The 13878-nt window shown below is 69.9% G+C and overlaps 1 protein-coding gene across 1 annotated transcript; it reads left to right on the top strand.

The window, feature by feature from the left end:
• Nucleotides 1–3434: 3434 nt before the first annotated feature.
• Nucleotides 3435–9243, top strand: LOC115640101 (serine/threonine-protein kinase A-Raf-like; the record flags this gene model as incomplete). Its single annotated transcript, XM_030542969.1, has 8 exons — nucleotides 3435–3618; nucleotides 4237–4439; nucleotides 5051–5227; nucleotides 5552–5598; nucleotides 5961–6079; nucleotides 7033–7164; nucleotides 8060–8194; nucleotides 8741–9243. Coding segments are annotated over 8 exons (1135 nt in total), but the record flags the coding sequence as incomplete, so codon positions are not given.
• Nucleotides 9244–13878: the final 4635 nt, after the last annotated feature.

Raw genomic sequence — 13878 nt, 5'->3', positions numbered from 1 at the left:
TGCTGCGGGTGAGAGTTCGGGGGACGCTGTGCTGCTGGGGTGGGCAGGGGGTTCGGGGGGGCGCTGTGCTGCAGGGGGCAGGAGGGGGGCTCAGCAGTGGGCACTGTGCTGCGGGTGAGAGTTCGGGGGGCGCTGTGCTGCTGGGGGTGGGCAGGGGGTTCGGGGGGGCGCTGTGCTGCAGGGGGCAGGCGGGGGGCTCAGCAATGGGCACTGTGCTGCGGGTGAGAGTTCGGGGGCGCTGTGCTGCTGGGGGCAGGCGGGGGGCTCAGCAATGGGCACTGCTGCAGGTGAGAGTTCGGGGGGCGCTGTGCTGCAGGGGGCAGGCGGGGGGTTCGGGGGGGGCGCTGTGCTGCAGGGGGCAGGCGGGGGGTTCAGCAATGGGCACTGTGCTGCAGGTGAGAGTTCGGGGGGCGCTGTGCTGCTGGGGGTGGGCAGGGGGTTCGGGGGTCGCTGTGCTGCAGGGGGCAGGCGGGGGGCTCAGCAATGGGCACTGTGCTGCGGGTGAGAGTTCGGGGGGTGCTGTGCTGCTGGGGGTGGGCAGGGGGTTCGGGGGGCGCTGTGCTGCAGGGGGCAGGCGGGGGGCTCAGCAATGGGCACTGTGCTGCAGGTGAGAGTTCGGGGGGCGCTGTGCTGCTGGGGGTGGGCAGGGGGTTCGGGGGGCGCTGTGCTGCTGGGGGTGGGCAGGGGGTTCGGGGGTCACTGTGCTGCAGGGGGCAGGCGGGCTCAGCAATGGGCACTGTGCTGTGGGTGAGAGTTCGGGGGGCGCTGTGCTGCTGGGGGTGGGCAGGGGGCTCGGGGGGGCGCTGTGCTGCAGGGAGTAGGCGGGGGGCTCAGCAATGGGCACTGTGCTGCGGGTGAGAGTTCGGGGGGCGCTGTGCTGCTGCGGTGGGCAGGGGGTTCGGGGGGCGCTGTGCTGCAGGGGGCAGGCGGGGGGCTCAGCAATGGGCACTGTGCTGCGGGTGAGAGTTCGGGGGGCGCTGTGCTGCTGGGGTGGGCAGCGGGTTCGGGGGGCGCTGTGCTGCTGGGGTGGGCGGGGGGTTCGGGGGGTCGCTGTGCTGCAGGGGGCAGGAGGGGGGCTCAGCAATGGGCACTGTGCTGCAGGTGAGAGTTCGGGGGGCGCTGTGCTGCTGGGGGTGGGCAGGGGGTTCGGGGGGGCACTGTGCTCCGGGTGAGAGTTCGGGGAGCGCTGTGCTCCTGGGGTGGGCAGGGGGTTCGGGGGGGCGCTGTGCTCCGGGTGAGAGTTCGGGGAGCGCTGTGCTCCTGGGGTGGGCATGTGGTTCAGGGGGCGCTGTGCTCCGGGTGAGAGTTCGGGGAGCGCTGTGCTCCTGGGGTGGGCAGGGGGTTCGGGGGGGCGCTGTGCTGCAGGGGGCAGGCGGGGGGCTCAGCAGTGGGCACTGTGCTGCAGGTGAGAGTTCGGGGGGCGCTGTGCTGCTGGGGTGGGCAGGGGGTTCGGGGGGGCGCTGTGCTCCGGGTGAGAGTTCGGGGAGCGCTGTGCTCCTGGGGTGGGCATGGGGTTCAGGGGGCGCTGTGCTGCAGGGGGCAGGCGGGCTCAGCAATGGGCACTGTGCTGCGGGTGAGAGTTCGGGGGGCGCTGTGCTGCTGGGGTGGGCAGGGGGTTCGGGGGGGCGCTGTGCTGCAGGGGGCAGGCGGGGGGCTCAGCAATGGGCACTGTGCTGCGGGTGAGAGTTCGGGGGCGCTGTGCTGCTGGGGGCAGGCGGGGGGCTCAGCAATGGGCACTGCTGCAGGTGAGAGTTCGGGGGGCGCTGTGCTGCAGGGGGCAGGCGGGGGGTTGGGGGGGGGCGCTGTGCTGCAGGGGGCAGGCGGGGGGTTCAGCAATGGGCACTGTGCTGCAGGTGAGAGTTCGGGGGGCGCTGTGCTGCTGGGGGTGGGCAGGGGGTTCGGGGGTCGCTGTGCTGCAGGGGGCAGGCGGGGGGCTCAGCAATGGGCGGGGTGCGGCGGGTGAGAGTTCGGGGGGTGCTGTGCTGCTGGGGGTGGGCAGGGGGTTCGGGGGGCGCTGTGCTGCAGGGGGCAGGCGGGGGGCTCAGCAATGGGCACTGTGCTGCAGGTGAGAGTTCGGGGGGCGCTGTGCTGCTGGGGGTGGGCAGGGGGTTCGGGGGGCGCTGTGCTGCTGGGGGTGGGCAGGGGGTTCGGGGGTCACTGTGCTGCAGGGGGCAGGCGGGCTCAGCAATGGGCACTGTGCTGTGGGTGAGAGTTCGGGGGGCGCTGTGCTGCTGGGGGTGGGCAGGGGGCTCGGGGGGGCGCTGTGCTGCAGGGAGTAGGCGGGGGGCTCAGCAATGGGCACTGTGCTGCGGGTGAGAGTTCGGGGAGCGCTGTGCTCCTGGGGTGGGCAGGGGGTTCGGGGGGGCGCTGTGCTCCGGGTGAGAGTTCGGGGAGCGCTGTGCTCCTGGGGTGGGCATGTGGTTCAGGGGGCGCTGTGCTCCGGGTGAGAGTTCGGGGAGCGCTGTGCTCCTGGGGTGGGCAGGGGGTTCGGGGGGGCGCTGTGCTGCAGGGGGCAGGAGGGGGGCTCAGCAGTGGGCACTGTGCTGCAGGTGAGAGTTCGGGGGGCGCTGTGCTGCTGGGGTGGGCAGGGGGTTCGGGGGGGCGCTGTGCTCCGGGTGAGAGTTCGGGGAGCGCTGTGCTCCTGGGGTGGGCATGGGGTTCAGGGGGCGCTGTGCTGCAGGGGGCAGGCGGGGGGCTCAGCAGTGGGCACTGTGCTGCAGGTGAGAGTTCGGGGGGCGCTGTGCTGCTGGGGGTGGGCAGGGGGTTCGGGGGGGCGCTGTGCTGCAGGGGGCAGGCGGGGGGCTCAGCAATGGGCACTGTGCTGCGGGTGAGAGTTCGGGGGCGCTGTGCTGCTGGGGGCAGGCGGGGGGCTCAGCAATGGGCACTGCTGCAGGTGAGAGTTCGGGGGGCGCTGTGCTGCAGGGGGCAGGCAGGGGGTTCGGGGGGGCGCTGTGCTGCAGGGGGCAGGCGGGGGGCTCAGCAGTGGGCACTGTGCTGCGGGTGAGAGTTCGGGGGTCGCTGTGCTGCAGGGGGCAGGCGGGGGGCTCAGCAGTGGGCACTGTGCTGCAGGTGAGAGTTCGGGGGGCGCTGTGCTGCTGGGGGTGGGCAGGGAGTTCGTGGGGCGCTGTGCTGCTGGGGGTGGGCAGGGAGTTCGTGGGGCGCTGTGCTGCAGGGGGTGGGCAGGGGGTTCGGGGGGCGCTGTGCTGCTGGGGGTGGGCAGGGTGTACCGGGGGTCGCTGTGCTGCAGGGGGCGGGCGGGGGGCTCAGGGGGCGCTATGCTGCTAGGAGGGTTCGGGGGGCGCTGCGCTGCTGGGGGTGGGTGGGAGGTTCGGTGGGGGGCGTAGTGCTGAAGGGGGCAGGCAGGGGGCACGGTGCTACCAGGGGCAGGGGGCACTCGGGGGAGGTTGGGGGCTCAGTGGGGGCGTGGGGGGCAGCTCTGGGGTCCCTGGCTCACTCCACTCTCTCTGTCCAGCGCCAGGTGCGGGGGAAGGGTCTCCCCCAGGTCCCAGCCCCCCCCAGGAGCCTCCCGGGCGCCGTGGGGCCCCCTCCAAGTCGCCCCCGCAGCCCCCCAAGGAGCGGAAGGGGTCGGCGTCGTCGGCTGAGGACAAGAAGAGAGTGGTGAGTTGGGGGGGAGTGGCTGGGGAGATGTGTGTCCCACCTGTGTCCCTGCCCCCCATGACGCCCTGCACCTCCCTCATCCCCTTCCCCCCAAACCCCGCAGTCCTGCTGTACTCCCCCAGCCTTGTACCCCCTTCCCCCTCTCCTACATCAGGCCCCCATCTCCTGCCCCCCACCCACCTGCTATCTCTGACCTCCATCCCCATGGCCCCTAACATGAACCTCCACCCCTGAGCCTGTGCCCCCAACTCCATCCCCCCGTCCCCTGCCCCCTGACTCCTCCACGCCGCCGATGGGGAGCAGGGGCAAGAAAGGCCGGTCGTGCCGGAGGTGTGGGGAGCCGCGGACAGTACCCATCCTGCTCCGGGGCACCCCATGGGGTGGGTGGGGTCTGAAGAAGAGACAGCTGTGAGGGGGCACCCCAGAGGCCTTCCCACGAAGTGGGGTTCCGAAGAAGCCAGGGATCGGTCGTTTTCGAGGGATCTGCACCAGGGGAAACTGAGGCTGCGTCCAAGGCTGGTGGCAGCGTTCGGCTGGGGCGTCCCCCCAGGCTGGGCAGGGTTGGGGGAGGGAACGGAACGAATCCCCCAGTACCCTCTCCTCCCCACCCCATTGCAGAAGGCCCTGGGCTACCGGGACTCGGGCTACCAGTGGGAGGTGCCCCCGCATGAGGTGATCCTGCTGCGGCGGGTGGGAGCCGGCTCGTTTGGGACCGTCTACCAGGGCCGCTGGCACGGCCACGTGGCTGTCAAAATCCTCAAGGTGACGCAGCCCACGGCCCAGCAGGTGCAGGCCTTCAAGAACGAGATGCAGGTACTCAGGTAGGAACCCCGGCGTCCGGGAGGGCCGCTGGCCTCTGGGAGGGGGGCAGGAGGGACCCCGGCATCCAGCGGGGATCCAGAGTCTGGGGGCAGGGGGCGGGGAGGGACGTTGGCCTCTTGGGGGAGGAGGGACCCCGTATCCAGGGGGAGCCCCAGCATCCGAGTGGGGCTGGAAGGACCCTGGCGTCCGGGGTGGGCAAAGGCAGACTGGGGAGGGGACCCCGGTGTCAGGGTTTGTAGGCCAGAAGGAGGGACTCAGGCATCCAGGGGTTCAAGGAGCAAGAGGGGGGACTCCAGCTTCCAGGGGGTTAGCAGTTTGTCGGGGACCCCGGGGGTGGCAGTTTGGGGCAAAAAAGATACTGGTGTCTGGGGGGATCAGTCTGGGGTGGGGGCCAGGCATCCAGGGATGGTGTTGCGGGAGGGACCCAGGTGTCCGGGGGTGGCAGTTTGCAGCGGGAGGGACTCAGGCATCCGGGGGTACCAGTCTTGGGGGGAACCAGGCCTTCGGGGATGGTGTTGGGGAAGGACCCAGGCATCCGAGGATGGTGGGCTGGGGTGGGGGGGCAGACCCCAGCGCCTGCCCCCCCAGTGACCCGCCCCGGTCCTTGCAGGCGGACGCGTCACGTCAACGTGCTGCTGTTCATGGGCTTCATGACGCGGCCGAGCTTCGCCATCATCACCCAGTGGTGCGAGGGCAGCAGCCTGTACCGGCACCTCCACGTCTGCGAGACCCGACTGGACGCCCCCGCCCGCACCGAGGTGGCGCGTCAGACGGCCCAGGGCATGGAGTGAGTCCCGGGGGGGGGCTGCCAGTGGGGAAGGGGTGGGGAGGCAGGGGGTTGGGAATATGGGGGGGCTGCAATGGGGAGCGGGGGGGTCAAGAGAAGGGGCTTGCGTGATGGGGGCAGGGAACTGGCCTGATGGGGGGCTGTGGTGGCTGGGGGGGCTATGGGGACAGGTGGGGGGGCTGGCGCAGTGAGGGGCTGACAGTGGGGGAGGGGTGGGGGCAAGGAGTCATGGCGGGGGGCTGGCGTTATGGGAATATGGGGAGGCTGGCATGGTGGGGGTCACTGCTCATGGGGGGCTCCCCCCGCTTTCTCTCCCTTTCCTAGTTATCTTCATGCCAAGAACATCATCCACCGGGACCTGAAATCCAACAGTATCCTACCGCCCCCCCATGCCGGGCTCCAGTGGTGGCAGGGCGGGGGGACTAGGGGGGCCGTATCCAAGATGGCGGCAGGGCCGGGGGAATGCGAGGGGCCGTATCCAAGATGGCAGCAGGGCCGGGGGAATGGGGGGGCGTATCCAAGATGGCAGCAGGGCTGGGGGAATGGGGGGAGGCCGTATCCAAGATGGCAGCAGGGCCGGGGAAATGGGGGGGCGTATCCAAGATGGCAGCAGGGAAGGGTGGGGTGACAGGTGTTTCCCAGGGGGGTCTGTGCTGTGGGGGTTGTCGCTGAAGTTGGGGCAGCTGTGGGGGGCTCGTTGGTGCTGGTCGCCCCCTAACCCACCCCCCCCCAGACATCTTCCTGCACGAGGGGCTGACGGTGAAGATCGGTGACTTCGGCCTGGCCACGGTGAAGACGCACTGGAGTGGGGCCCGCCGGGTCGAGCAGCCCCGGGGCTCCGTGCTCTGGATGGTGAGAGCCCCACGGTGCCCCCTAGCACCCTGCTGTGCCCCACATCGCCCAGCTCACCCCCATAGCACGCTGCTGTGCCCCACATCGCCCAGCTCACCCCATAGCGCCCTGCTCACCCCCATAGCACGCTGCTGTGCCCCATAGCGCCCAGCTCACCCCCATAGCGCCCTGCTCACCCCATAGCACGCTGCTGTGCCCCATAGCGCCCAGCTCACCCCATAGTGCCCTGCTCACCCCCATAGCACACTGCTGTGCCCCATAGCGCTCAGCTCACCCCATAGCGCCCTGCTAACCCCCACGGTGCCCCATAGCACCCTGCCGTGCCCCATAGCGCCCATCGTGCCCAGCTCACCCCCATATCGCCCTACTCACCCCATAGCACGCTGCTGTGCCCCATAGCGCCCAGCTCACCCCATAGCGCCCTGCTGACCCCCACAGTGCCCCATAGCGCCCTGCTGACTCCCACAGCGCCCTGCTCACCCCCATAGCACCCTGCTATGCCCCACAGCGCCCTGCCGTGCCCCATAGCGCCCTGCTGACTCCCACAGCGCCCTGCTATGCCCCACAGCACCCTGCTATGCCCCACAGCGCCCTGCTCACCCTCCTAGCACCCTGCTATGCCCCACAGCACCCAGCTCACCCCCACAGCGCCCTGCCGTGCCCCACGGCACCCCACAGCGCCCTACTGACCCCCACAGCGCCCTGCCGAGCCCCATGGTGCCCCATAGTGCCCTGCTGACCCCAACAACGCCCTGCCAAGCCCCACAGCACCCATAGCGCCCTGCTGAACCCCATAGCGCCCTGCTGACCCCAATACCCCTCCACTGCACCGCCATGCCCGAGCTGCTGGGCTCCATGCTTTGGATGGTGAAATCCTTGGTGTGCCCCATAGAGCCCCACTGTCACCTGCCCCCCACGCCTCCCTCCCAGGCCCTAACGGTGTCTTCTCGCAGGCGCCCGAGGTGATCCGCATGCAGGACAGCAGCCCCTACAGCTTCCAGTCCGACGTCTACGCCTACGGGGTGGTTCTGTTCGAGCTCACCACGGGCAGCCTCCCCTACGGGCACGTCCGCAGCCGCGACCAGGTACCAGCCCCCCAGGGGCCCCCCCGGAGCCATCCTGACCCCCCACAGCACCTCTGTGCCCCCCTGCACACCTCCCTGCCATCCCGCAGCCTCCCCTACAGGCACGTCCGCAGGTGCAACCAGGTACCAGCCCCCCAGGGCCCCCCCGGAGCCATCCTGACCCCCCACAGTACCTCTGTGCCCCCCTGCACCCCTCCCTGCCATCCCGCAGCCTCCCCTATGGGCACATCCACAGCCCCGACCAGGTACCGCCCAGCCCCCCCACCCCGGTGTCCCCCCGCAACCCTCCTCGCCCCCAGCACCCAGGTGCCCCCCCCCGCAGCCCTCCTCAAGCCCCACGCCCCAGCCCCTCTCCCTGCCAACCCACAGCCTCCCCTACGGCACGTCCGCAGCCACGACCAGGTACTGCCCAGCCCCCCTTGACCTGCAGCCTCTGCTGCCTCACACAGCCCCCTGCTGCCGACTGCAACCCCCTGCATCCCCCGGTGCCCCTCATCGCCGACCTGCAACCCCCTGGCGCCCCCCACTGCTGACTGCAGGCCCCCACGTCACGCGGCGCCCCTCACTTCCTGCCACAGCCCTCCGGCATCCCCTGCTGCCTCCGCAGCCCCTGGCACCCCTCGCTGCTGACCCACACACCCCCAGTGCCCCCCGGCACTTCTCGCTGCCACCCACAGCCCCCTGGCGCCCCTCACTCCCGACTCACAGCGCCCCGGAGCCCCTCACTGCCAACCCACAGCCCCCCTGCACCCCTCACTCCTGACCCGCAGCTCCTGCCAGCCCAGCCCAGCCCAGGGCTCCCCCCAGCTATGCCAGTGCCCCTCACTCCCGACCCCCAGCTTCTAAATGGGGGTTTGGGAGTGTCCTGGCTCTGACCCAACCCCTTGCCCCCCAGATCCTGTTCATGGTGGGCCGGGGGTACCTGTCCCCTGACATGAGCCGGGTGCCCAGCACCTGCCCCAAGGCTCTGAAGAGACTCATGATGAACTGCCTGAAATTCAACCGAGACGAGAGACCCCTCTTCCCCCAGGTGAGTGGGGGCGGGCTCGGACGCCTGGGTTCTCTCCCAGCTCTGGGGGGGAGTGGAGTCTGGTAGTTAGAGAGGGGGGGCTGGGAGCCCGGACTCCTGGGTTCTCTCCCTGGTCCTGGGAGGGGAGTGGGGACTAATGGTTAGAGTGGAGAAGGGGGCAAGGAGCCAGGACTCCTGGGTTCCCTCCCCGGCTCTGGGAACAGAGTGGGGGGCTAGTGGTTAGAACAGGGGGTGCTGGGAGCCAGGACTTCTGGGTTCTCTCCCTGGCCCTGGGAGGGGAGTGGAGTCTGGTGGTTAGAGCAGGGGGGTGCTGGGAGCCTGGACTCCTGGGTTCCCTCCCTGGCCCTGGGAGAGAAGTGGAGTCTGGTGGTTAGAGCAGGGGGGTGCTGGGAGCCAGGACTCCTGGGTTCTCTCCCTGGCCCTGGGAGGGGAGTGGAGTCTGGTGGTTAGAGCAGGGGGATGCTAGGAGTCCGGACTCCTGGGTTCCCTCCCTGGCTCCAGGGGCGGGGGTTGGAGGGACCCGTCTCACCGCCTTTCTCCCCCCAGATCCTGGCCACAGTGGAGCAGCTGCAGCGCCTCCTCCCCAAGCTGGAGCGAAGCATGTCGGAGCCCTCCCTACACCGTGCCTCCCACCCCGACCCCCGCAGCTCCTCCCCCCCATCGCCCCTGCGCCCCCTGGCCTAGCCTGGGCAGACGGACACCCCTGGTGCCAGGAGCTGCCGCTTCTCTGAGCCTCCCCCAGTTTGGGGACCCAGGTGTCCAGGAGCAACTATGGGGGAGGGGGGCAAACACCCCAAGGGGCTGGGGAGCTTCTCCCCCCACCCGAACCTCAGGGCCAGCATCGCCCCAGAGGAACTTCCATTGTCTGGAGATTGATGGGTGACACCCCCCACTCCACCCTGCCCCAGAGGTGGCTGCATCCCAGCATCAGCCGAGCCGGCCGTTCTATGCAGCCGTTCCCGGCCGCCCCGCCCCAGAGGTGGCTGCATTAAGGGCGACCCGTGGGCTGTTAAATCTCTGTTTTAATATATCGGTCTCTGGTTGCTCGGCCTCGCGCCACGTTTCTTTGACATCACAGACGATGGGGACCCACGACAGTGTCACGAGAATCACTAACGGGGGAGGGGAGCAATTCGTGCTCGACGGCCCCGCCCCCACCCCGTCCCCTTCACAGTGGGAACTGGGGGGAGAGCAGCGTCTGGGCCGGAGGGGGGAGAGGCCTGATCCTGAGCTCCCTCCTTTGCCCCCCAGGGCCCAATTCGGGGCAGAGGTGGAAGCGTCATGACACAACACGGAAACAACACGCAAATATCACGCGCTGGGGGCGTCACAACACAGCGCTGGGGGGCACTCAAAAATATAGAGGGGGCAAGACTCTGAGATCTGTACAGGGGGGCTGATGGGGAGCAGGAGGGTGTGGCGGGGGACCGCTGGGGAAAGGGAGATGAGCTGGGCTGGTGGTACATGGGGGGCTGGCGGGGGAGGGGGGTGTTGCTGGGGGTCAGAGATGTGGGGTGTTACAGGGGCTAGGGTGGGCTCAGAGGTGGGGGGGCTCACAGGAGGCAGCATGGGGGGTTAGAGGGGCCAGGGTGGATTTTGGGGTGGGGGGCTCCATGAGGGGTGTTGCTGGGGGCAGGGATGTGGGGGTGTTATGGGGACTAGGGTGGATTTGGGGTTGGGGGTCTTGCAGGGGGCAGTGTGGGAGGTTATGGGGGGCTAGGGTGGATTTGGGGGTGGGGGATTTCGCAGGGGGCAGTGGGGCTAGGGTGGATTTGGGGGTGGGGGGTCTCGGGGAAGTGGGGGGAGTTAAGGGGGGGCTGAGGTGGATTTGGGGTTAGAGGGGCAGCATGGGAGGGTGTTGCTGGGGCAGGGATGTGGGGGTGGCTTGGGGGGCTCAAGGGAGGCAGCGTGGGGGGGTTATGGGAGCTAGGGTGGGTTCGGGGGCTCACAGGAGGCAGCAGGGGGGTTAAAGGGACCAAGGTGGATTGGGGGGGCTCATGGGAGGCAGTGTGGCAGTGTTATGGGGGGCAGCTGGATTTAGGGGGCTCACAGGTGGCAGCAGGGAGTTACGGGGGCTGGGGTGTATTTGGGGGGGCTCCCTGGAGGCAGCAGAGGGTGTTACGGGGGCTAGGGTGGATTGGGGGGGCTCATGGGAGGAATGTGGGGGCTGGTGTGGATTCAGGACGGGGGGGATTAATTTCACACACAGCCACACGCACCTGGCCGTGTCCTGCCCCCCCCCCCGGCAGAGGGCGCATTGTGGGGACCCCGGTGTCCAGGGGCTGAGCGCAGCGGGTCGGGCTCCAGGCAGAAGCAAGTGCGGGGTCCCCGGCAGGGGGATGGACAATGCAGCGAGGGGGCATCATTGGGGTCCCCAGGAAGCTCTGTGGGGCAGTTAGGGGGTCTCAGGGAGGGGCCCATGGCAACACGGGGGAGAGGAGGGTCTCTGGGGAGAAGGGGGCAGTGGGAGGAACCCAGTGGCGGTGGGGGGGTTGTCTTGGGGGGGGTCACTCGGAGTAGAGGCTGGTGAAGCTCTGGGGGGGGCTCCGGGAGGTCACTCGGAGAAGAGGCTGGCGAAGCTCCGGGGGGGGGCTCCGGGGGGTCACTCCGAGAAGAGGCTGGCGAAGCTCCGGGGGGGGTCACTCAGAGAAGAGGCTGGCGAAGCTCCGGGGGGGGGTCACTCAGAGAAGAGGCTGGCGAAGCTTTTGGGGGGGGGGCTCCAGGGGGTCACTCGGAGAAGAGGCTGGCGAAGCTTTGGGGGGGGGTGCGCTCCAGGGGGTCACTCGGAGAAGAGGCTGGCGAAGCTCTGGGGGGGGGTCACTCGGAGAAGAGGCTGGCGAAGCTCTGGGGGGGGGGCTCCAGGGGGTCACTCGGAGAAGAGGCTGGCGAAGCTCTGGGGGGGGTCACTCGGAGAAGAGGCTGGCGAAGCTCTGGGGGGGGGGGGCTCCAGGGGGTCACTCGGAGAAGAGGCTGGCGAAGCTCCGGGGGGTTCCGGGGGGGTCACTCGGAGAAGAGGCTGGCGAAGCTCTGGGGAGTTCTGGGGGGGGTCACTCGGAGAAGAGGCTGGCGAAGCTCTGGGGGGGGGCTCCAGGGGGTCACTCGGAGAAGAGGCTGGCAAAGCTCCGGGGGGGGCTCCGGGGGGTCACTCGGAGAAGAGGCTGGCGATGCTCGGGGAGGGCTCCGGGGGGGTCACTCGGAGAAGAGGCTGGCGAAGCTCGGGGGGGGGGCGCTCCAGGGGGTCACTCGGAGAAGAGGCTGGCGAAGCTCTGGGGGATTCCGGGGGGGGTCACTCGGAGAAGAGGCTGGCGAAGCTTTGGGGGGGTGCGCTCCAGGGGGTCATTCGGAGAAGAGGCTGGCGAAGCTCGGGGGGGACTCCGGGGGGTCACTCGGAGAAGAGGCTGGCGATGCTCGGGGAGGGCTCCGGGGGGGTCACTTGGAGAAGAGGCTGGCGAAGCTTTGGGGGGGGGGCTCCAGGGGGTCACTCGGAGAAGAGGCTGGCGAAGCTCGGGGGGGGGGGGCGCTCCAGGGGGTCACTCGGAGAAGAGGCTGGCGAAGCTCTGGGGGGTTCCGGGGGGGTCATTCGGAGAAGAGGCTGGCGAAGCTCTGGGGGGTTCCGGGGGGGGTCACTCAGAGAAGAGGCTGGCGAAGCTCCGGGGGGGGCTCTGGGGGGTCACTCGGAGAAGAGGCTGGCGAAGCTTTGGGGGGGGCGCTCCAGGGGGTCGCTCGGAGAAGAGGCTGGTGAAGCTCTGGGGGGTTCCGGGGGGGTCACTCGGAGAAGAGGCTGGCGAAGCTCAGGGGGAGGCTCCGGGGGGGGTCACTCGGAGAAGAGGCTGGCGAAGCTCTGGGGGGGGCTCCAGGGGGTCACTCGGAGAAGAGGCTGGCGAAGCTCCGGGGGGGGACTCCGGGGGGTCACTCGGAGAAGAGGCTGGCGAAGCTCCGGGGGGTTCCAGGGGGGTCACTCGGAGAAGAGGCTGGTGAAGCTCCGGGGGGGGGGCTCTGGGGGGGTCACTCGGAGAAGAGGCTGGCGAAGCTCTGGGGGGGGCTGCAGGGGGTCACTCGGAGAAGAGGCTGGCGAAGCTCCGGGGGGGGGCTCCGGGGGGTCACTCGGAGAAGAGGCTGGCGAAGCTCTGGGGGATTCCGGGGGGGTCACTCGGAGAAGAGGCTGGCAAAGCTCCGGGGGGTCACTCGGAGAAGAGGCTGGCGATGCTCGGGGAGGGCTCCGGGGGGGTCACTCGGAGAAGAGGCTGGCGAAGCTCCGGGGGGCGCTCCGGGGGTCACTCGGAGAAGAGGCTGGCGAAGCTCGGGGGGGTTCCGGGGGGTCACTCGGAGAAGAGGCTGGCGATGCTCGGGGAGGGCTCCGGGGGGGTCACTCGGAGAAGAGGCTGGTGAAGCTTTGGGGGGGGTGCGCTCCAGGGGGTCACTCGGAGAAGAGGCTGGCGAAGCTCGGGGGGGGCGCTCCAGGGGGTCACTCGGAGAAGAGGCTGGCGAAGCTCTGGGGGGTTCTGGGGGGGTCACTCGGAGAAGAGGCTGGCTAAGCTCTGGGGGGGGCTCCGGGGGTCACTCGGAGAAGAGGCTGGCGAAGCTCTGAGGGGTTCCGGGGGGGTCACTCGGAGAAGAGGCTGGCGAAGCTCTGGGGGGTTCCGGGGGGGTCACTCGGAGAAGAGGCTGGCGACGCTGGGGGGGGCGCTCCAGGGGGTCACTCGGAGAAGAGGCTGGCGAAGCTCTGGGGAGTTCCGGGGGGGTCACTCGGAGAAGAGGCTGGCGAAGCTTGGGGGGGGGCGCTCCAGGGGGTCACTCGGAGAAGAGGCTGGCGAAGCTCGGGGGGGGGGCGCTCCAGGGGGTCACTCGGAGAAGAGGCTGGCGAAGCTCGGGGGGGGGGCGCTCCAGGGGGTCACTCGGAGAAGAGGCTGGCGATGCTCGGGGGGGGCGCTCCAGGGGGTCACTCGGAGAAGAGGCTGGCGAAGCTCTGGGGGGTTCCGGGGGGGTCACTCGGAGAAGAGGCTGGCGAAGCTCGGGGGGGTCCGGGGGGGTCACTCGGAGAAGAGGCTGGCGAAGCTCTGGGGGGTTCCGGGGGGGTCACTCGGAGAAGAGGCTGGCGAAGCTCTGGGGGGTTCCGGGGGGGTCACTCGGAGAAGAGACTGGCGAAGCTCCGGGGGGTTCCAGGGGGGTCACTCGGAGAAGAGGCTGGTGAAGCTCCGGGGGGGCTCCGGGGGGTCACTCGGAGAAGAGGCTGGCGAAGCTCCGGGGGGGGCTCCGGGGGGTCACTCGGAGAAGAGGCTGGCGATGCTCGGGGAGGGCTCCGGGGGGGTCACTCGGAGAAGAGGCTGGCGAAGCTTTGGGGGGGGGTGCGCTCCAGGGGGTCACTCGGAGAAGAGGCTGGCGAAGCTCGGGGGGGGCGCTCCAGGGGGTCACTCGGAGAAGAGGCTGGCGAAGCTCGGGGGGGTTCCGGGGGGGTCACTCGGAGAAGAGGCTGGCGAAGCTCTGGGGGGGGCTCCGGGGGTCACTCGGAGAAGAGGCTGGCGAAGCTCGGGGGGGTTCCGGGGGGGTCACTCGGAGAAGAGGCTGGCGAAGCTCGGGGGGGTTCCGGGGGGGTCACTCGGAGAAGAGGCTGGCGAAGCTCTGGGGGGTTCCGGGGGGGTCACTCGGAGAAGAGGCTGGCGAAGCTCTGGGGGGTTCCGGGGGGG

The sequence above is a fragment of the Gopherus evgoodei genome, unplaced genomic scaffold (assembly GCF_007399415.2).
Source record: "Gopherus evgoodei ecotype Sinaloan lineage unplaced genomic scaffold, rGopEvg1_v1.p scaffold_202_arrow_ctg1, whole genome shotgun sequence".
NCBI classification, from domain to species: Eukaryota; Metazoa; Chordata; order Testudines; family Testudinidae; genus Gopherus; species Gopherus evgoodei.
The sequence above is the reverse complement of the archived record's forward strand: the minus strand, read 5'-3'. Positions and strand labels throughout refer to the sequence as shown.